This window comes from Rhinopithecus roxellana, chromosome 3, assembly GCF_007565055.1.
Source record: "Rhinopithecus roxellana isolate Shanxi Qingling chromosome 3, ASM756505v1, whole genome shotgun sequence".
Classification (NCBI taxonomy): Eukaryota; Metazoa; Chordata; class Mammalia; order Primates; family Cercopithecidae; genus Rhinopithecus; species Rhinopithecus roxellana.
In genome coordinates, this window is record NC_044551.1 from 137124199 (window position 1) to 137147959 (window position 23761).

At 38.2% G+C, this 23761-nt stretch overlaps 1 protein-coding gene across 25 annotated transcripts in view; it reads left to right on the plus strand.

The window, feature by feature from the left end:
• The window catches only part of MEF2C (myocyte enhancer factor 2C), a 184057-nt gene that overhangs the window by 119584 nt on the left and 40712 nt on the right, over positions 1-23761 (plus strand). For 17 of the 25 annotated variants that reach the window (XM_030926879.1, XM_030926878.1, XM_030926886.1 and 14 more), the window contains one exon: positions 21693-21836. In XM_030926879.1, coding sequence (XP_030782739.1) covers positions 21693-21836 — 144 coding nt within the window. Of the gene's footprint in view, positions 1-21692; positions 21837-21895; positions 22034-23761 lie in introns of all 25 variants that reach the window. The other 8 variants (XM_030926891.1, XM_030926889.1, XM_030926900.1 and 5 more) reach the window with 2 other exon arrangements.

Genomic DNA, 23761 nt, shown 5'->3' on the forward strand with positions numbered 1-23761 from the left:
AACCTTTCAAAAGACCAAGTGTGCAAAGAGTCACAAGAAAAAAGAAACAAGGGCATGAAAAACATTAGCTTGATGTGAAGAGAATATTCACATAAAGAAAAAGAGATAAGAAAGATGGCAATGAAAACGGGAAGAAGAGACAGAGAAATCAAGCACTCTAAATATTTGATGCGGAATTAGATGTGATACAATTGGCATCATAAAGACACTCCGTGGTCTCGAGCAGTAAATTAGCATAATGACAACCAATTCTTGAGAGAGGTTCCACTGGAAAAGACAGAAGCAGTTGTGAAAAGTAGAAGTGCCAAAATATTTTACTTTTTATAAGTATGTATATGTGTGTGTGCTAAAAAGCCTGAAAGCTTTCACCATACTTATATTTTTATTTCATAGGACAAGTTGCTTCGGAAATATGCATATAATTTTAGTTTGCACTAATAAGGTGCACATGCATTTCTTTGAGGACTATTTATCACATACAGTGTGTTAAAAAAGCAAATTATAGAGGCCTCAGGAGGTTTCTTTGTTGTGTTTGTTGTTGTTTTTGTTTTGCCTTTTTATTATTATTATTTATTTATTTATTTATTTATTTATTTTTTTTTTTTTGAGATAATTTCATGCCCATCGTCCAGGCTGGAATGCAGTAACACAGCCTTGGATTACTGCAACCTCCAATTCCTGGGCTCAAGTGATTCTCCTGCCTCAGCCTCCCAAGTGGCTGGAACCACAGGCACATACCACCACATCCAGCGAATTTTTGTATTTTTTGTAGAGACAGGATTTTGCCATGTTGCCCAGGCTGGTCCCAAATTTCTGGGCTCATGTGATCCTCCCACTTCAGCCTCTCCACTGTGCCTGGCCTAGGAGGTTTATTTTAAACTATATAAGCTTCTTTACAGTAAATTGAAAAATAAATCAAGATCTATACATTTGTAAGTTCCTAATGAAGTAGTGCACTGTTTAATTTTTAGACAGTCTTGCTAGGTTGCCCGAGCTGGTCTCAAACTCCTGGGATCAAGAGATCTTCCTTCCTCAGGACATGTACGCTTTTAATGACCGCATAAACAGGTCAGGATTCTGAATACAATACTGTCAAATATGAAAACTCTACCCTCAAACTTTCACATCCATATAATAAAAGTCCTGCCCTTTCATATTAAAGACAGTGTGATGCTGGAGGAGGGACAGACACACATTTCAGCATCAGACAAACCTGGTTTCTGCCACTTTCATAAATTCTGTGATCTTGGGCAACATTCTGAATGTCCACCAAGCTTCAGCTTCTGAAGCAGTAAAATAGGAATAATAAAACTCACTTTTGGTCTTCCTGTAAGAATTAACTTATGTACATATATAGTCATTAGCACATAATGCTCATACAACTGGTAATTATTTTCCTGCTGTTCCTTTTTGCATATGTAAATTTAGGCAAAAAATTTAAACTTTCACTTGTATATACACGCACATACACACTTTGGACACTGAAATCTTCAGTGTATTTGGTGCTTACATTTAAATAAAATGTCACATTTTATAAATTATCATATAATGCATTTATATATCTTGTGTAATAACGTTATGAAATTCTTCAGAAATAAGGTCCTCACTACACAGATTTTTAAACTAGGGAAAGGGTAGAAAAAGGAAAAAACTAGGAGTCAAAAGTAATTCTATTAAGTCCAGTCAAAACAGAGTTCAAAAAAAAAATAATAAGTGGAACTCTGTCAAATAGAGGGGCTTGCCCAATTTCTCTTAGTGAACTCTGGTAGATAGTATTAGGATATAATTTATTTCCTGATATCCCCTTTGAACTACTTTGTATCCAAGGAAGAGGAGTTAGACAATGAGAGAGAAAGTGAGAAAATGAGAGAGATGTAGGGTGAAAGAGAAGGGGGTAGGTTGATTGAGATTTCAAGACAATGAAAGTAATTAGCAAGGCTAACACAAGTGTGCCTATGCTGCCAGTTTCTTTTCTGAGACAAAAATAAATAATTGATTTCATTAAAATATTAGTCAGTCAACAATGCTTAGTGTGACAATATTGTTAACAGTGAAACATATATGTCGTGCATTGCTTCTAGGGTGAAACTTTAAGCATCTTTGCCCTGGCTCCCTCAGTATTTTCATGGCAGTGAGGATCCATACTCTTGGAAATAAGCCAGGAACACTCTAATGTATTACACATGTGGCTTAGTTCCAGGTGAACAGGTGTCTTAAATATTCTAATCACATACCCACAATGTATATCACTATTGGGAAAAGGATATCATTTTTAATCCACTGATGTTTGTTCTGAGCCACACCTTTTTCACACTGTGAAGATTTTCAAGATGAACTGTGATTTGGGGAGGGAGGGCCATCTGAGCTCAACTTTAACTGATAGGAGGTACAACAAATTTATAGTTCTGAACTCTGCACCTGGAGGCTGGCTACTGAGATCAAACCACTTGCTGACCAGCATAAAAATAAATAGGAAAATATTTCAGTGTTTTCCACAATTGCGTTTTTACAAATACAAGAGATTTTATTTATATTAAAGAAAACTAGTTTTTTGTTTGTTTGTTTGTTTGTTTGTTTGTTTTTTGAGACGGTCTCACTCTACCACACTCTACCACCCAGGCTAGAGCGCAATAGCACGATTTCCGCTCACTGCAACCTCTGCCTCTTAAGTTCAAATGATTCTCCTGCCTCAGCCTCCCAAGCAGCTGAGATTACAGGCTCCTGCCACCATGCCCAGCTAATTTTTTTGTATTTTTAGTAGAGAGGGGGTTTCACCATGTTGGCCAGGCTGGTCTCAAACTCCTGACCTCAAGTGAACCACCCACCTTGGCCTCCCAAAATGCTGGGATTGTAGGTGTGAGACATGAGACACCATGCCTGGTCTGCAAATTCTTATATTATGATTAGGGGAGGAAATTTGTTTTCCATTAGAAACCACCATTAAGTTTGCAAGCATTGTAACATAAAAAAAAAAAAACTCACTTTACTGAGGCCTGAGTTACTATATTAAAATACTACTTTCTGGAGGGAAAAAGATAAAATCTACCCAAAAGTACATCTAACCAGAAATAATTCTGAAGATTCTTTCAAATGTTCTGCTTCATGCTATACACACACACACACACACACACACACACACATCCCTACGTATATTCACATATACATGCAGTTAATGTGAGACTGGCAGTTTCCAGCACAAAATATATAGCTCCCATTTCACTGTGCACAAGTTCCTGTGTCAGATCAACAAAACTTTCATTGATTTCTGTCTATCTGGTTGGCTTTGACAATAATGTAATGCAATTGGGGAGGGAGAGTTTCTAACTTCTCCCAGACACCTGCCTTAACCTCATGCTTCATCTCAGTATAGACTGGATTCCTTTGGCTAGTCGATAGTGTACATTACCTCATGGAAGCCGACTTTGAACTATGTTTTGCTTCCTTTTAATGGTACTGTTTCCCCTCATCTTTTAACAGTGATCTTTTAAAAAGAAGTGTGATTCTATTCGGAATGACGGTGATGGCTGTTTGAGACATTTTAAAGCTATTAGGTGGTTAATATGTGGTTAATATTATTTATTCAACAGAAAATGGACTTTAAGCGCATGTAAAAAGCCAAGCATCATAATTGTAAATTCTTTTAAAAGTTATACAACTTTATTTAGTTTCAGTTTTCCAAAAGTCCAGTTTCCCATCTGGGAGACATGGGTATTGGCCCGGCTGTGGGAAACCTCCAGAGAAAACAGGGGAGCTCCGCTGCTGCGGAAGCAGTCAGTGACTGTGGGTGGCATTTTCTCCGCTGAGTCAGGTCCTGCCAGCCCTACCCCAGGCTTCTACCAACAGTGCGGATTTTCTGGCAAGATGCAAAACCCAAGTCTTTGTGGTTCTTGAAGCTCTCCTGCAGTTTCTCCTTTTCCTTGGTACTTTGGGAAATTTTCACTTTAGAAGATCACATCTTGTTGTGTCTTCCTCGCAACTGTTGAAAAAATTGGGAAGTTTAACAGTCATTTATTTTATTTTTCCTCTCATCTGGCCTATAAAGTAACTTGGTGTTATGTGCGTGTTTTTCAACAAGCAGGAAAGGAAAGAGATTATGTACCCATGATTTTGAAAATATTTTTTATACAGCATACAGTATTTTTCCATGATCCCTCACTTTGCCCAGGGAGAAACAATAGTTTCTCCATAAAAGCATACATTTTTATCTTTTCTCCAATCTATTCCCTCAACTCAAGAGAAAATGTAGTCTTGTAGTTACCAGCCTTTGTATCCCCCATCTGCTCAAGCAAATTGAAGAGAAGAGGCAAGCGGTTGGCTTCTGCATCTGAAGAATATAGGTGCCAAAATAAGAAAGTGGACCTTTTTGTTTGTCACAGAGACTTATGTTTCTTGCTAGTATTACTCTAATCATTGTAATAAACTTGTGCTTCATTTTATTTGTAATCATTTGTAATAAATAAGTCATTTATTACCATTATTTGTAATAAACCTGTGCAGATAGGTACGTTCTGTATGTTATTCGGAAAGACTTCCTTCCTAGGCTTAGGAATGTTAGGAGTTTAAAAATTTAGTAGCCGGGCACAGTGGCTCACACCTGTAATCCCAGCACTTTGGGAGGCTGAGGCAGGCGGATCACAAGGTCAGGACATCAAGACCATCCTGGCTAACATGGTGAAACCCTATCTCTACTAAAAATACAAAAACAAAATTAGCCAGACATGGTGGCAGGCACCCAGCTCCTCAGGAGGCTGAGGAAGGAGAATGGCGTGAACCCGGGAGGCGAAGCTTACAGTGAGCCGAGATTGCACCACTGCACTCCAGCGTGGGTGACAGAGGGAGACTCCATCGAAAAGAAGGAAGGAAGGAAGGGAGGGAGGGAGGGAGGGAGGGAGGAAGGAAAAATTTAGCACCCTTTCTTTTCCTTGGGGCTTAAAAAACCTACGCTTCATTTTAACTAGATAGATAGTGCCTAAATATTGGTGAAGGGCCTTCCCATCTATTCAGTTGATATTATAGCAAAATAATAGGAAAAACGTTTTAGATAATTTTTTTATCAGAAAATGAATTTAGTTACAAACACATCCCTTTATGAAAAAAATAAGATTTGTCAGGCATTTCACCAATTTCAGCTGAGAGTAAGTGTTCAAAGGATACACAGACATGGTTTAGGCAATCCTTATTGTTAAACAACCTTGCAGAGGCAGAATAATTTGATAGCTAAGAGAGAAAATTCTGGAGCTCATGCATGGGTTCATAGACTTGGTTCCACCACTCACTAACTTTGTAAACTTCAGCAAGTTCTTTTTTTTTTTTTTTTTTTTTTTTTTTGAGACGGAGTCTCGCTCTGTCGCCCAGGCTGGAGTGCAGTGGCCGGTTCTCAGCTCACTGCAAGCTCCGCCTCCCGGGTTTATGCCATTCTCCTGCCTCAGCCTCCGAGTAGCTGGGACTACAGGCGCCCGCCACCTCGCCCGGCTAGTTTTTTGTATTTTTTAGTAGAGACGGGGTTTCACTGTGTTAGCCAGGATGGTCTCGATCTCCTGACCTCGTGATCCGCCCGTCTCGGCCTCCCAAAGTGCTGGGATTACAGGCTTGAGCCACCGCGCCCGGCCCAGCAAGTTCTTGAACCACTGTGTGCCTCTTTTTTTTATTCATCTGTAGATTGGCAGTCATTGTGGAAGAGTAGATTGTGACGATTAAAAAGACCCATGCAAAGCCACAGGCTCAGTCCCTGGCACATGTACATGCTCAGGAAATGGTAGGTGTTATTGCTGAGGAATGGATTCAATTAAAATATTAAGAAAATTAGTATTTTGATAGTGATGGAAGACTGCTTTAATTTCCTCTTCATGCCATAGGAGAGGAAATGTTGTTTTTATAATTACCTAATGAAGAATCTGGAAGAAATGATTTTGCAAATGATACCCTTAAACTCACCACTGAACTAACAAAATCACTGAGATTTCGTTAAGTTATGGAAATTGAAATACCTAATTTAAAAAATCAGGTTTGCAGTACATTTCCACGGATAATGCCCGAAATTATTGAAGCGATCATGACTACAAAAACAGGCAGCCAGGAGGCCAGGTCTACAGAGTCTGTTCAGAGAAGGCTGTCTGGGGCCACAGGACAGAGTGCGCCGTGGGGCTGGCAGCCTGCACTTGGCCTTGCTGAGTTAGACAACAGGTGCCGAGCCACTGCCAGGTGTGGATATCAGGATGAACAAAATTGCTGATGGCCTGTGATAAAGCTTTATGTTAGATCATAAAGTGCTGAGCCTAGATGATGAGAGACCAGTTCACATAGGAAGGGAAAACTTGATGTGTTCACTGGATTATTTTTCCCTTCCTCTCTTTCACACAATCTTCAAATTCTCTCTTTTCCACTCATTTTTGTTCCTTCCCTCTCTCCCTCCCTCCCTTTCTTTCCTCTCTCTCTTCTAGTATTTTTCTGTCTATTTATAACCTCTGTCTCTCATTCTTGGTATTCTTATTTTTAAACATTTTCTAAGTAGAATGATGGTTACTGGAGGCTGGAAGGGGTTGAGGTTACCAGAGGCTGAAAGGGGTTGATGAGGGCGGGAATGAGGAGTTGTTGATCAAAGGGTACAAAGTTTCAGATAAACAGGGGGAATCGGTTTTGAGAGGTACTGCAGAGCAGGGTGGCTATGGTCAATAATAATGTATTTATATTTCAAAATAAGAGAATAAATTTCAAATGTCTCACCATAAAAATTAAGTAAGAGAGGTCATAGATATGTTAGGTAGATTTAATCATGCCACATTGTATACACATAACAAAATGGCACATTATACCATCTAGATGTATACAAGTATTGTTTGTCAATTTAAAATAATATTACTAATAATGTTTTTAATTATAGGGGAAAGTTCATCATAACAGTTAACAAATTCATTAATGAAATTTATCTTAACAATTTTATGAACACCAAATGATCACCAAAATAAAAGTAGAAGAGGCATTTGATGCAATTCCATTTTCTATTAATAAAAATTCTTAATGGACTAGGAATAGAAAGAAATTTCCTTAAGTTTATGAAATGTATCAACAAAAAGCATTCAGAGTAAGTATATAATGGTGAAACATTTGGTTCATTCCTTTTAAAGTTATTAATGAGATAAATCTGCCCCCATCCCTGCTTTAAGTCATACTGAGGGCCTAGTCGATGGAACGAAATGAGATAAAGAAATAAAATGTATGTAAATCACACACACAAAATTTCTCTCTATACTTTTCCATTTTTCAGTTCTCAATGTCACTCTAGCTTTTATAGCATCACGTGAAATCCAAGGTGACAATGCCCACCTAAGAATATTATCATCTGCATAATATATGCAGCCATGGGAAATGAGATTTTGTGAACTAAGAATTGGTCCATGATTCTGGACTGTGGATTCATATATGGATAGCATTCAGAGCATAAGGAAAACAAATTGAGACAAGTTTGATTTTACTTATTGGTTAATTTAATTTGGAAACATAAATTTTGAAAAAAATTAACCTGATAAAATAATAAAGTAACTTAGCCTTGATTAGCATACAGTATCAATAATAGTACACTTTCCAAAATATTTCTTATGAATTGTATTTTATTTGTAAGTATTTAATCTAGAAGGAAGGATCTGTTTGCCATAACGCAATGTATATTAGGAATTTTCAGATTGTATTTATTCATGACTCGTGTCCTCTTCGAGCAATTACACTCAATTCATAATTGCCTACACTAGTGAAAAAGGATCCTTCACATTAGTGCCATAAAACAGCAGGAACTACAATGTGAGTCCAGGCACAGCAACCCCCAATAACAAATGAGCCAAGAAACTAGCAGGCAAGTCCCAGTGGAAAGCTGAGCAGAAGACCCTAACTCTGAAATGCTACTGGCACTTTTGATGTCGGTCCTAGAAATAACTCTGATTATTTTTCTGGTACCAGCTGGAAATAATTATATTGTTAGGTAAGCAAATAAAGGCCCTCTAATTAGCAGACTTGAAATTTACATTAATTTATGAAATTCTCAGGGCCCAGTACTCTGCCAGGTCCTAAGGATACCCAGACACAAGGCACAGACCTGCCCTCAAGGAGCACAGCCTTGTGTGGAACAGAGGCAGGCACACAGTGGCATTGCAGCATGCAGAACTACGACAGGACTGCAGGAAAGATGAGTTAAAATAAAGAAAGCCACTGGAATGATGTCAGTGTGTTTGGTAAATGCAGCAGAAGTCTTGAGAAACTGCCTGAGAATTGTGAAGCACATTTATTTTTAAGCACCTGAAGCTCTTATTAAACAGTCCTATCAAACTTTCTTCATCAGACACCTACCCAAGTCAACGGAATGTAAAATCCACCACTTATTACAAATTCACATATTAGGTGAGTGGTAATGAGATAACAACTACAGAGGATAAATGGATTCGATTCTCTCCATCTCTACAAGTAATCTATAATGTGACAGGAGAGCTAAGAGGTAGAAACTTACTTTGGAAGGCCAAGGTGGGCAGATCACGACGTCAGGAGATCGAGACCATCCTGGCTAACACTGTGAAACCCCATCTCTATTAAAAATACAAAAAAGTAGCCAGGCATGGTGGGAGAATGGCGTGAACCCGGGAGGCAGAGCTTGCAGTGAGCCGAGATCGCACCACTGCACTCCAGTCTGGGCGACAGAGCGAGACTCCATCTCAGAGAAAAAAAAAAGAAAGAGGTAGAAACTTATTTGCAGAAAAGAAACAATTATTTGCATTTCAAGTTTACTGCTATGAGTTTTGGAGATCTGGTCTGTGAGACTTTCTTAATGCATGATGTAGTTGTGGGTAGATAGAAGTTTGTTCCCTGACCAATTGACAACATCCTATAAATCTAACAACTTCTACCTCCAGGTCAACTGTTGAACCTGCAAGGAGCCTTTTCCCCAGATCTCTGACTTCCAGTTGGCCTTTCTGCCTCTTGTTCACTAGGGAGTACATGCTGGTTTCCTGTCCTTATGCCAAGTCTGACGAAGCCCCAGGATGTCTGTCTGCTGGCTTAACTGGCCCTGGATCAGCAATTGTCCCCTGACCAGCAACCATCTACCCATTACACCTTTCACCGCCTCCGTTAAGCAGAAGGTTTGCCAGGACATGAACCAATACAATGAAAATATTAATACTGCATTAACCAAGTCCCAGGAGAGATTTTACATGGAAAGGGACAAGTAATATACAAGTAAGACTAGAGACCAAGACTACTCACCTTTTACAGACCTGGCAAACCTAACTAAAAGGCGAGAGAGGTTTGGTTTTCAAGGGGAAATGTTTGCATTCCTAGCCACTAGCTTTTGCTTAGTCTGCCTGAGCCTCTGCATTATATATCATCAGGCTGTCCTTACCATTATTCCCCTGTAGGACTCCTATCCAGAAAAGTTAACCAATTTGTAGCAACATTCTACTGTCGGATATCCTACTAGTTACCAAGGATGGAAAGTCACCAGGAGACTTCCTGTCTGCAAGAATCTTATAATCTAGAAAATGATATAAAAGCAAGAAAACAGCAACAATATGAAGTAAATGTTAATTGCATAGCTCTAAGGAAGAATAAAAGAGACATTAATTCTATTAACTCTCTCTTCCACGTGATTTTTTTTCCTTTTATAATTTCAGTTTATGTATGAGAATGGGAGAAGGTGGGGTTAAGGGATGGGTGTTGCTAGTGGTAGAATCAGCCTATATGTAGAGCATGTATACAAACCTAGTAAGTGCCCTCTATGTGTTTTCAGATTTCATTGTAATTCCATTTTAAATAAGAACCTCTGTTGCTACAGCCTTGAATTCCATTATTTTTATCGACAATAACAATATTTATTGAGTGTCATCCATGTGCTGGGAACATTCAAGATGCTGTGGATACAGAGGTGAAAAAGACAAAGATTTTGCTCTTATAGAACTTTGTTCTAATACATTGAGACTCTTCTCTCCCTAGGCAGCCACTGACGGCTGTGACTTACGTATTGTGTTTCCACAATCCCAGTGATGCTCTGCACTCCTGATACTTCACTTTCTCTAACATATCAGAACAATATGGGTATTGAGCAGTGTGTGTTAACAGTTGTCAATGGTAGTCTCTGGGATGGCATGTCACAAGCTCAGGCAAAACCCTCAATTAGCATCTAAGTGAGTCTTCACAAGACATATTAACTGGGGACATAGAATATAAGAGACTCTCCCCACTCATTGCTATCAGATCACTACAGAATAACCGAAACCAAAGTGAAAATTTTCAAGAGTGAATGATTTATAGCCACTCCTTGAAGAGCAGGTCAGTTTATTAGGAAGAGTGAGAAATCAATTTTAAAAAGATTTGAATGTCAGGTATTATGTGGGAAGAAGTTGAGGATGCCATAAATAAAATCTGTGTTCACTATCCAGAATTGGTCCTTGAAAAATCTCTCTACCTGCCATTTAAGAAACTGAAGAATAGAAATAACTTGCAGTATTTTTGGTGCTGTCCCAAATCGAACAGTGTTATTGATGATGTTGGCCCTATGACTTAAGACATGAAAACCACAACAGCGAGAATGTTCCCCATCAGGACAAGGGCCAGCCCAGGAGAAAAGTGGGCCAGGGTCAAGCCCATTAGATGTCTTTACCTCTCTTCAGCCTGGCAGAGATCCAGGTTGGGAGACATGAATTAAAGGAAACAGTTCAGTCTTCATCTTGGGAGTTCCTGACTGTCTGAAATAAGGATTTTGATATCTTAAGTTCTCAGGTATGATCAAAATAGTCATGACACAAGTCAATCAGTTGCCAACCTCAAGTCTTTATTTTGCAATGCCCTTATGGAAAGTTCTGTGTATACTCTCCTTTTCTGATAAGCTGGCAATAAACTGGAGATCCCAACTGACAGAGATTCTTTAAAGTACATCAAGGGTAATGTCCTTGTTTTGGAGGGAAGACGTAGAAATAGAGAAGAGAATAAACAAAGGTGTCTATTGCAATAAGTTTTATTTTCAAAATGTTTGTGTCTTCCTGGCAGTAACAGAGCAGCAGCCACAGATGACTTGGAAGCCCATCATGCCCCAGACTCTGAGCAGGTCTAAATACAGAGAAATCCCATCTTTTGTGACCCAGATACAATAGTCTGTGTCACCTCCTCCATTCCCTCAACTCCCACAGGGATGTCCTTTGCAGCAATCATGAAGTCATTCCAGAGATTGCTTTAACCTACCAGAACTTGTACTCCTTACATTTTGAGGTAATAATCTTATTAAAACAAATAAATAGTACTGTCACTCTACAAGACCACCCAACTCATTTCAATTAGTCTGTCACTGTTAGAAAGTATGGCTGTCAAGTTTGTTTGCTTATTCATTTATCCAGTGAACCGTAACTGAGAATCTTGGTTGAGCCCACACATATTAACCAAGCCCTGTGTTAGGGACCAGAGATGCCCATTTTTCACAGAACTCACTACCTGGTGGTGAAGCAGACATGTTTAACAATAAATTACAATATACCACAGTATAAAAACAAAGAGGTCAAGGACTGTACAGGTACAGAGAAGGAAGTCCCTGAGTGCCTTCTACAAGTGTTAGGACAAAGCTTCACCAAGTAAGTGAGGGCATTAGGTAATAGGATGTCCTAGGACAATTAAGGTTTGTGTAACTGAGAGGAGGAGTATATCAGGATATTCTAGCAAGGCTTGAATGGTGTATATCAAAGCAGTGTTTCTAAAGGATCGAGCCGACTTGGCAAATGACATGAAATTTCCCCCTTGGCCAAAGCCCAGCGATATAGTTTGGCTGTATCCTCACCCAAATCTTACCTTGAATTGTTATAGTCCCCACGTGTCATGGGAGGGACCCAGTGGAAAGTAATTAAATCTTGGGGATGGATCGTTCCCGTGCTGTTCTCATGATAGTGAATAAGTCTCAGTGAGATGTGATGGTTTTATAAATGGGGGTTCCCCTGCATAAGCTCTCTTGCCTGCTGCCACGTAGGACATGCCTTTGCTTCTCCTCTGCCTTGTTCCATGATTATGAGGCCTCCCCAGCCATGTGAAACTATGAGGCCATTAAACCTATTTTTCTTTATAAATTACTCAGTCTTTGTATGTCTTTATTAGCAATGTGAGAATGAGCTAATACACACAGTACGCTGGAGACAAGAGGAAATGAGCCTAGAGGAAGGTGGAGGGTTTGTAAGGAGAACAGCCATACAATTAGATGTGCATTTTAATTAGTCCCTGCCAGAAGTATGAAGGAAGATTGACTGGAACGTGGGAGTCCAAAAACAAACAGATAAAGCACAGGAGACCTAATAGAAAGAATAATGATAAGTGAGTCAAGAAATTATGGAATCAAGGGTGATTTCTGGGTTTTCAGCTTGAACAAGTATGTTGTAACATTTGCTAGGAAGGGAAAGATGAGAGAGAAATGGATGAAAGGATAGGCTGGAATCCAGAAAATAAATGGGAAAAGAAATGATATAGTAAAAGAGATCATGGGAAATCCTGTAGAAATGAGGAAATGCGGTGGCTCAAAAGATAGCTCAGAAGTGACTGGTGAGTGCAAAGATGTAGGCTGTAAGCTACTCATTTCAAATGGCTAATCATGCATAGACTCAAATTGAATAAAAAGGCATTTACAACTAGGAAATAAAAATAGTGATTTGACTTACTTTGGCCCAGGATAACGTCTACATATTTTGTTAAAATAAGTCATTAATGGTTTATAAAAGATGCTCCAACATGTTATTTGCAAAGCACCAGTGCCTCAAGATACAGCCTTTTTGTCCCTGTAATCCATTTGCAAGTAAAATGCCATAGTCTAAAATGGTTACTATGTGAAGTTGCAATTATTATACATTGTATACTTTCAAAAAACCTGCTCCCTGTTCTTTATTAATTTACTTCTTTCCTCTCTCAACCTTTGTTTAATTTATAGTTCTGTCTTGTATTTTCCTTCCTCATTTAAGAAATCACTAACATTGCCCATTCTTCAAACAACCTACAATTTGATTCTTTGCATTCCAGCCTTTCTTTTCTTAACTTGCATTATAAAGATTATTAGGATAGGCTGGACACAGTGGCCCATGCCTGTAATCCCAGCACTTTAGGAGGCTTAGGTGGGTGGATTACATGAGGTCAAGAGTTCAAGACCAGCCTGGACAACATTGTGAGACCCCATCTCTACCAAAAAATACAAAAATTAGCCATGTGTGATGGCACACACCTGTAATTCCGGCCACTTGGGAGGCTGAGGTGGGAAGATCACTTGAACCCAGGAGGCAGAGGTTGCAGTGAGCTGAGATCACACCAGTGCACTCCAGCCTGGGCGACAGGGCAAGATTCCATCTAACAACAACAACTATAGATATAGATATAGATACAGATATAGATATATAGAGATAGGGTTGACTGCATATACTATCATGCATTTCAATCATTATATATTAAATGTTCTCTCTTTAATATTTCGCTTCACATCTTCTGGATTGAGGATCTCAGGGATTGTTTTACAGCTAACGTGTGCCAGACTTCCCCATCTCAGTCCCATTCTAGGCCAACTCATGATGCATGCCCTGTCCGGGTTCCAAGAGAGGTTTGGCGGAAGAATCCTTATAAACACCAAATCCTTGATCTGTCCTGAGGAAGCCTGAAACATCTGATTGGCCCCAGAATCACCCCGATTTTCCATGAATTCCCTCAGGCAAAGGTTGGCCCAGAATAAGACCAATGTGAAAAGCCCAGGAGAATAGTGGAGCAGTAGACAGCATCCAAGAATGGGGGAAAACGATGAACTTTGCTCAGGAATTTGAAAGCATGCTTAATTCAGATTTATAGTATCTGACTCACATTCACAAATTTCCCTGTGCTCTTTCCTACAAAGGTTTTTTTTTTTCCTTTTCTAACCTTTACCTTCTGCCTGAAATATCACTCCCTTTTTTCTCTTTCCATGCTGAAAATTCTGTGCCCTCTTTCAGCTACCCTTTTGATTACTGAGATTATATGCTTACAACTTTCCGGCATTAAAGATTTCATTGACTGCTCAGTTTTTCTGAGGGTCTCTATTTAGATCAGTACCCCCAAAATTTAAGCCTTCAATAATGTAAAATTTGTGAGCTATAATGTTTCATACATGTACAAATTATGCCTACATTGCACTGCTTTCTAACTTAAAAACTCTTAAAAACTGTACATTTCAAAAAACAGTAAATTTGTGAGTTATTAAGAGGGAATAAAAACACCGAGTTTTAACATAGTGTGAAATGGTAACATGAATGGAAAAAAAAGAAATTCCTGTTGCAAAATACTGTACCGAGACTAATTTTCCTCTCTCTAACATTTGAATATTCTTTTCTGTTCTGTTCATCTATTCATTTCAGTTTGTCATGAGTGCCGCAAATATCTAGTACGTTCCAACCACTTGCCAGGCCTTGTGCTGAGTTCTGGTGATACAAGATGACAAACTATTCCTAACCTCTAGTAGCTCATGGTAGCAGGAAGAAAAACACATAAACAAATCATCTTTATCAAATGTCCAGAAAAATCATCTTAGCATCCAGAGGACCACAGGCAGCACCTGACATATAGTAGCAGTTAGTAAATATGTATCAAGGGGTCTGGATCCTAGTACGGCCTTTGCCTCCAGCCAGCCAGACAGCCTCAGGCAAGCCAAGAAACCTCCACATACATTAACATTGAAGTGGAAATGTGTGTTCCATTCATTTAGCTAGCATTTATTGAGCACCTACAGTAGGTCAGCCTGCTCTGTGGTGAAACGCCAAAGTGAATAAAGCAAAGTGCTTTGTTAAGGACCTCTCAATCTAGCAGTGGGAGAAAAACACATAAATAGTCAATAATGTGTGATTAAGACTATAATGGGAAGATGTGCAGAATAAAATGAGTGCATAAATGAAGGAGAAATTGATTCAACCCTGGTGATCAGAAAGTCTAAAGAGAGGAGACAATGTGTCAGCTGCGCTTTGAAGGAGGAACAGATACTGGTGGGCTCATTCCTGAAGGAGAGCCCAGCTTGAGCAGGGATGCAGAAGGAAAGGCATGCAGCATATGCACCGTTATTCCTCACCCGCTGTGGGCATGAGGAAGGGCCAGATGATGCTTGGTGTTCTCATCCAGACTAGCAGTATCAATAATTAGCACGATTTGAATGTTTATGTCAAATAATTTGTGGCCCTTAGAACAGAGTTGGTGGGTGTTTCCTTGTGTTCAATACATGAAAAGGCTTTCAGATCTTTAATTAGTGTGTCTTTCATTTCCATTATTTGAAGATGAAAATGATTCAGTGAAAAAAATTTCAGCTCCAGTATTAAGACTATCTTTTGAGGAAGCATATAAAAATAAAAACAATGACAATCTGCAACTCTATCCATCCCTTCCCCAGTAGAAGTTGGTATCTGGCCACAATGAGCATTAATAAATAACCTAGAGGAACACAGTATTGTATGGTTTTATATTTCCATCTTTTTATGAAAATTTTTACAAGTGAATAATTTTTGGTAAAATCTAATTTTTTTGTACTCTGTATTGGAAATGATTTGCTTGCCTAATTAAAGTTTACCTGCTGATTATACTAAATTTAATATATTAATGTATTTCATATATTAATTCATTTCTAGAATAAGAACAAAGAAAAGGGACTATGGTACTACAGGGAGAGATAGTATAGACAATGTTTACAGTTTGTGGGGAAATTTCTTGACATCTAATCTTCCCCCAGCCTAAGGCAAAAACCATACAATATTATAAGTCAGGTCAGAGCTTTTTAGTTTTAAATTTGTATTGGCTGCATTCCTAACACGTAAGCGCACAAAACAGTATCTGACACGTAGTAGGTTTTCAATAACCATTTGCCAAATAAATGTTAAATGAAGTAAGTCACTGGGCTCAGTCTTCAAACCACCTCTCCGTAGATACTAAAGGGTCAGGAAGCAGCAGCAGCATGAGTACCAGCACACCAGTATGGAAACACTTTTAGGAAATATTCTTAGAAACTCCATTTATAGACAGCATTCATTTCAACTACACTTCCTATTCCTACGTGAATTTACTACTTTCTAAAGATTATTCAGCTTGTTAAGAGTAGATACTTATCTTCATAAAGCTGTGAACGACAAGCAAAAAGTGATTTAGGATCAGAGGAAAGGAAACTACCTTTTCTAAGTTGATGCTTTTTTTCTTGGCTTTTGTGTAAACATGACATTCATGCAACTAATAGTAATAATTCCTGCATTTGTTCTTGACACATTAACCCTCTGAAGTAAAGATCACACTACCTATGCAAGAAAGTGTGATTACTTGAATTTTTAACAAAGGTTAATAGGAGTAACTTGGGGGCTTCTCCAGGTTTCTCTGCCTGTAGAATGGGCAGGCACAGGAAAAGGATGATGATGAAAATATACATTCTTGAGGACTGAGATTGCAGACATGAAAAGAAATTGAGTGGTTGAAAGCTTTCAGTCTGTGTTACTAGTTCTCTGAAAAATAAAAGCTGAATTTTACATAAATAGCATTAATATAAAAATACAACTTCATATAATTGAAAAAGGTCAATAATTTACTTATTTCTTTATACTAACAGGAGATAATTTTTGAAAGAAGAAAAGGAAAAAATTTTGTAAATCACAAAATAGTTTTTAAGAAGGGAAAAATCAGTTTTAATCACTGCATAGGAAAAGGATTTTCTGGTTGATAACATAATGCCTAAAACAAGAAATGAGAGCTCCATGTGGCATTCTTTTTCATTTATATTCCTTTCAGTAACGAAATAGAATCTGTTCCCCTAATGAAATTCTATTTCATTAGAATTTTTGAAGCACCTGTCACCTATCATCATCAGTTTGTACGTATTTCAAGTTTTTCCGATGAGCAAATGGAATAATGCAGGGTCCATATGTCCACATGTCTGGGAGGAAAGATTCCACGTGGTTTTTGGATTACCTGTCTGGACTCTTTCTCCCATTTATTGCTTGGAATATGTCACCTTCTGTCAATCTAATTACTCCTCTAGGAAACGGCTGTTCTCAGCTCACAGTATGACAATCGCTGTCTTGTGAAAATATCCCAGAAGCCTCTGTTGTTGATGGATCTACCTCAACAGTGTCACTCTGACGTGGAAAACTGACTTCAGTATACAGGCTTACTTAAGATTTACTTGAGTTCTCGGAGGAAAGAGTTTCTTTAGATACGTAAGAAGAGAAGCTGGTGGTTTTAGGAGATCTCTTGCCTTATCTTGACATACAGGAATAAATCTTTTCAAAACATAGTCAGCTGAGAGACAGTATGTACATCTTGGACTTCTAGCCCCTGTAAAAGAATAACAATTGAAGTACCTGCATTACCTGACCAGTGACACTTGTAAAAGATCAGAGAAGCTTTCAAAGTCCAACAGCAGAGATTTTGATTTTGCTAGAAAAGGGCCCAAAGGAATAATGCTTATTTATCCATTTAGTCAGCCCTTTCGTTCATATCGACTATTCATTACTGTGATGAAGACAGACTTGGCTGAATCTAACAGAAATTCTTTTGTTATCATTAAACAGCTGTAGATTTTTAATATAATAAAGATAAAACTGCTCTTATAGTTCCACATTCACACTATGATATTCAAGTTTGTGCCATCACTTCCATTTTCAGAGCTTTATAATTCCACCATAATCATTTGTTCTTGGCAGAAATGTGTTATACAAGCACTCAGCTGAGGATAATATTTTTGAACATTTTTTCAATGTTCTTTCTAGTTATGTGATTATGGGAATTTGGAACTCAATATTAATTTGCTCTTCAGTTTTGTGTTTGTATATCTCAAAATGCTCTTTTTTAAATAACACAGTTTAACTTGAATCATTACTTAGATTCGGGTGATATTCATAGCAAGATAATGCAGTCAGATACAAGAAGAATGTATTGGGAGAAAATGAGCCACATTTTTCATTCTCATCACTGCCATTTCCTTTGTGACTCCATGCCACCTGCCTTGTTTAATAGTTTATATAATTCTTCAGATACAAAGTGAGCTGCTGACCTAATTGTTTTTTTTCATTCATAAACTGATGTGTTTTATTGACCAATATACACTCCAAGTCTTGACTAAAATTTGACATCTAAGAAAATCAATATTTTAGCTATATTTTCATACTTGAAATTTTCCCTCAGCCTAATTTTTTTAAATTTCTACTTTTTTATTTTTATTTTTACTTTTTTTGAGATGGAATCTCGCTCTGTTGCCCAGGCTGGAGTGCAGTGGCGTGATCTCCGCTCACTGCGAGCTCTGCCTCCCGGGTTCAAGTGATTTTCCTGCATCAGCCTCCCAAGTAGCTGCGATTACAGGCACGTGCTACCATGCCCGGCTAATTTTTTTTTTTATTTTTGGTAGAGACAGGTTTCCCCATGCTGGCCAGGCTGGTCTCGAACTCCTTACCTTGTGATCTGCTTGCCTCGGCCTCTCAAAGTGCTGGGATTACAGGTGAGAGCCACCATGCCCGGCCAATTTCTACTTCATTTATTTCAGTATCCAGTGTACTACTATAGTTACATATGAGTGAGAGAGATCTAGTCTGCACCCATCACTTCACACAGGTGGGAAAACGGGCAAGGGAAAAGCGGGCCCCACACTGTCTCCAGGCAGGAGGCAAATACTCGTTGACTGACCTTGGGCCATCACGTTTGAGACCTGGCATAGGTTTATCTAATCTCTTCGTGGAAGACTTGTGGAGATAATGGGTTAATATTTGTGGAGATCTTTCAACAAAGTGTAATTGATGTTTGAATTTTTATAAACCAAACACAATATCTACCCCCTGAAAGCTTTGTGAGAATATTTAGCACACATGTATGTGCCAGATGGATTGTAATGACAGTTGATAGGCCTCTCCTAACCCTTGCGTTCTGTTGTCAGAAATCTGCATATCAAAACAACTATAATTTTTACAATAAGATTTATTGGTTGAAAGATTTGGGTGCACACTGAAAAATCTACTGCCTAGATAAGACTATAAATTAACATTATGGAAGGCTTTAAATTAACAGTTTATATAAGAAAATTCTTGGCAGGGTGCCATGGCTCATGCCTGTAATCCCAGCATTTTGGGAAGCTGAGGCAAGAGCATCACTTGAGTCCAGGAGTTCAAGAGCAGCCTGGACAACATAATGAGACCCTGATTCTTTAACCAGGTGTGGTGGCACACACCTGTAGTCCCAACTTCCCAGGAGGCTGAGGTGGAAGGATTGCCTGAGCCTAAGACATGGAGACTGCAGTGAGCTATGACCGCGCCACACTGCATTCCAGCCTGGGCAACAGAGAGAGACTCTGTCTCTAAAAAAAAAAAGAGAGAGAGAGAGAGAGAGAAGAAAAGAATATTTTTAACATGTCTTATAGAAATATAGATAGATAACTTTTGAAAAATATCAAATAATATTTTCTTGATCTTACCTATTTTTCTCTATACAAATGAATTCTAATGAAAAATACATGGAATATAATGCAAAACACTCAGAAAGTATTCTTAAAAGCTCAAAGATATGCGGAGATCAAAGCAGAAACACATCATAATACAAGTTATCAGCCAGAAGAATGTTCTTGTAGTTGAGATAATAAGAAAAAAGTATGAAGCACAAGAAGTTAAGTTAGTAAATAAAATTATTATTCCAATGTATTGTGATGTTCTTTATCGTATTGTGGTAGAAAGTCTCTAAAAGTACTTATTATGAATGAAAAATGATGCCTGTAGATCAACGATAAGGGGACAGGTGGCCCCACCAATTATAAATTCCCCAAGATTGTAAATGTATATTTTATCATACTGTGTCAAAATATTCATTTTAATATTCAAACATTTTACCACATAATAAGCTGTAACCATATGTTTATTTGTTATATTATAGCACTATAACATTAATAAATATTTACAGAGCCACTGTGTATCCTAGATATATTAGAAATGATAGCTTTCTTGATTTTTGATTTTAAGTGAAAATATTCAGTGCCTCAGAAACTAATTTTAAATAATGTTACATTTGTTACACATTGGTAAGAGCCAAGGAGTTTAGATTTTTAAGACTGCCACCTCCCTTTTTAACTCATGTTGTTTTATTTATTTTCCCCAATCGCATAAATTAAAGATGGGGTGTTATCTCAGCTTTGAATTCCTTAGCTTGATGTCGCAGCTTTTGCTTTATTTGTATGTGAATTCTGTCTTTAATAAAGATGAGCTCTGCTGAACTTTCCATTAATGAGAAACACTTAGGTATGCATCTCTTTATAACGGATCTTGGTGGTACCAGGAAAATTCAGAAATGTTGCTAGTCTATTAATAATTAACATGGCAAGCTGTATGATTAATCAGAAGTTTTATGATCTCTAAAAACATAACATTATCTCTGTAAATTGAATTGTATACAATTACGTTGACAACCATTAGTTAAAAAAAAAAAAAAAAAAAAAAAGCAGGCCAGGGTGTGGTGGCTCAGCCTATAATGGCAGCACTTTGGGAGGCTGAGGCAGGCACATCACATGAAGCAAGGAGTTTGAGACCAACCTGGCCAGCATGGAGAAGCCCGGTGCCTACTAAATATACCAAAATTAGCTGGGCATGGTGATGTACCCAGCCACTCGGGAGGCTGAGGCAGGAGAATCACTTGAACCCAGAAGGCAGAGGTTGTAGTGAGCCAAGATCGCTCCACTGCACTCCAGTCTAGGCAACAGAGCAAGATTCTGTCTCAAATTTAAAAAAAACAAGTAAAACTCAGGACTCCTAACTCATACTTTTTCTGTTACAATGTTACATTAGTATTTATTCTTTTGTGACGGCTGAGACTAGACCAGACCCACATCCAGGAAACAGGAGGTTCAAGATGAGGCACTGACGTTTTACTTTGGTGTGTCAGTCTCAGGGCGATTCCTACTCAGCTGAAAAACTAGGAGGAACCCTGGCTAGTTTGGTAGTTACTGACTTGGTTACCTGTTTTCAATGTCCTTCGTCTTCCTTACTCAGCTCAGCTGTTTTCACTTTTCTTTCCACCTGTGTTTAGGAAGAGACCTTCTCATTATTATAAATTTTGATAAGATTTTCACATATATTGAACCCTAACAAACAAAAGTAGTTCTCCACATAAGCACAGTGTCTGAGCATTCTTCACCTATACTTGGTGGGGATATTAGCTATGTTCTTTTCTACCCTTTAGCTGTCAAGTACGTCAGAAGTGGAGGCTGTGGGCGCAGGACACGACTAATGCAAACCATTAGTTTAAATTCACACTTGAATCTGTTTCCAGCATTTCTGCTTTTGTCATCATCACAGGTTCAGAAATCATTGAGTAACGTCCTGATTTCTAATTTTTCTGTGGGAAGAGAGTGTTGCAATTTGCCACCTTAATTGTATTCTGCTGTAATTGTCTTTCACTAGATATTTGAAGCACATATGAATTCTGCATCATGAAACTTGAGTCTTTATACCCTCTGTTCGTTGACTGAATTTAGTTGCAAGAGGAATCTTTCGCTTTTATTTTTTTAAACTGCTGATGAGCACTCAATTGAAATGACTCAGTTTTCATCTGTGGTTTCCCTAATAGAATAAAGCATATGTAATAACCTGAAATACTGGACAGCTTGAACTTCTTTAATGCCCCTGAATGTCTCTTACAGCCTTTGTCTAGGTTTGAACTTTCTGAATTATGTATTTCAGACGTTGAGAAAGAAGGGCCTTAATGGCTGTGACAGCCCAGACCCCGATGCGGACGATTCAGTAGGTCACAGCCCTGAGTCTGAGGACAAGTACAGGAAAATTAACGAAGATATTGATCTAATGATCAGCAGGCAAAGATTGTGTGTAAGTACTCGGAACACCCTTCATTTTTTTTACTCTTGATATTTCTCTGAACCTGGCAGGCATTGAACAAGAAAGAAAACAAAGGCTGTGAAAGCCCCGATCCCGACTCCTCTTATGCACTCACCCCACGCACTGAAGAAAAATACAAAAAAATTAATGAAGAATTTGATAATATGATCAAGAGTCATAAAATTCCTGTAAGTACCAAAGGTAGATGGCTGGTCTGCTGATAACTGCTGCAGTAACATACCTTAACCCTCTCAGTGATGGCTTTCTCTAAGACTCTTCAGAAAGTCAAACAGATAAATAGCCATCTCATCCCACGGGCAGCTCATTTAGAAAGCAAACCCTAAAAGATGCTGAGATTATGTAATCTAACGGAGTTGCCATCGAAAAGTTCATTCTGAGGTAGAACAGTTCACAGCAGGAAGAGAAAGATTTATGAGACACACCCTGAATTTACACAATCTTTTAAACACACAGTCCATGCAAATCACAATACACGAGTAAAACACTGGAACCTCCTCCCAAGCAAGTTTGAGAATTGCCATAAAATACATAAGATTATACATTGTTTGCTGAGAGCTGATACACAAGTGGGTCAGCAATTCTTTAATGTAAACTGACAATCATCACCTAAATGAAAGGTGATTTCTGAATAAAACTTCAGCCCCTCTCCCTATACATAAAATTTAGCAACAGCACTGAAGGGTTAAAGCTAATGCTCGCTGCAGGGAACAGACTGCATGAAACCTAATGGTAAGATTTCAACATGTTTGTGTGCTGGGGTGATTTTAAAGCTTTATCAGAATATTATCCGCTTTGCCACCAACATTTTCCATGCTTTAACATTTGGCTAATTTTTGTTTTAACCAAATGAAAAAAATTCTAACAGTCAGTCATATGCCTTGCCAGATATTTAAGAGAAATAACTGCATGTATTATTTTTTTGTCCACATGTATAGGAGGAAACTGCATACTTTTTGTTAGATTCTGTCATCAATCAAATAATGTTAATTTTGTGGCATAAAGGGGTGAAACCCAAGGCTCACATGCCTTCTGAATAACTAATGTTAGTGTCTGAACCCTAATTATATACAAGCTCCTCAGTAGGTAATCAGTTCCTTTTGAAAAAAGTTCATTTTTTGTAAGTTAGCAAATCAGCCTAAACCTGAAAATTGAGAGAGACTGAAGTGAAAATATGTTTTGGTGATTACAAGTGCAGATATGTGGGGACAAAGCTCGAGGCCAAATTCACAACTTCACTCACAAGATAAATTGATATTTTACCATAGTAGCTGCACACTCAAACCTGTATTGAATTAAATTGAACACTTTAAAACTTATTTACAAAATGTGTGTGCATATTAAAATTTCTGTCCTCATAAATACCTATCTGCTTCTTTTGTTAAATGAAATAATGTCAGCAGTAGAACTTTTGTTGAATCCGAATTTTTAATACACTGTGTCATGAAGGAAAGCTAAGTGCTGTAAATTCTTAAAGGTTTCATAAAACTGAGTATTATATGCACACATTCATAGTGGGCACCTTGTGAAATGGAGTATTTAGTATTATATGCAGCTATGCATACTTGTTATGTCCAGAATTATTAAATGATAAAATATCCATTGGGATTTTATTTTGCCCAGAAGGAAAAGAGAAGCGGCTCCTTTGAGCCAATCTATTTATTTATTTATTTATTTATTTATTTATTTATTTATTTATTTATTTTGAGACGGAATTTCACTCTTGTTGCCCAGGCTGGAGTGCAATGGTGCAATCTCCGCTCACTGCAACCTCTGCCGGCCTCAGCCTCCCGAGCAGCTAGGATTACAAGCATGTGCCACCACGCCCAGCTAATTTTGTATTTTTAGTAGAGACGGGGTTTCTCCATGTTGTTCAGGCTGGTCTTGAATTCCTCACC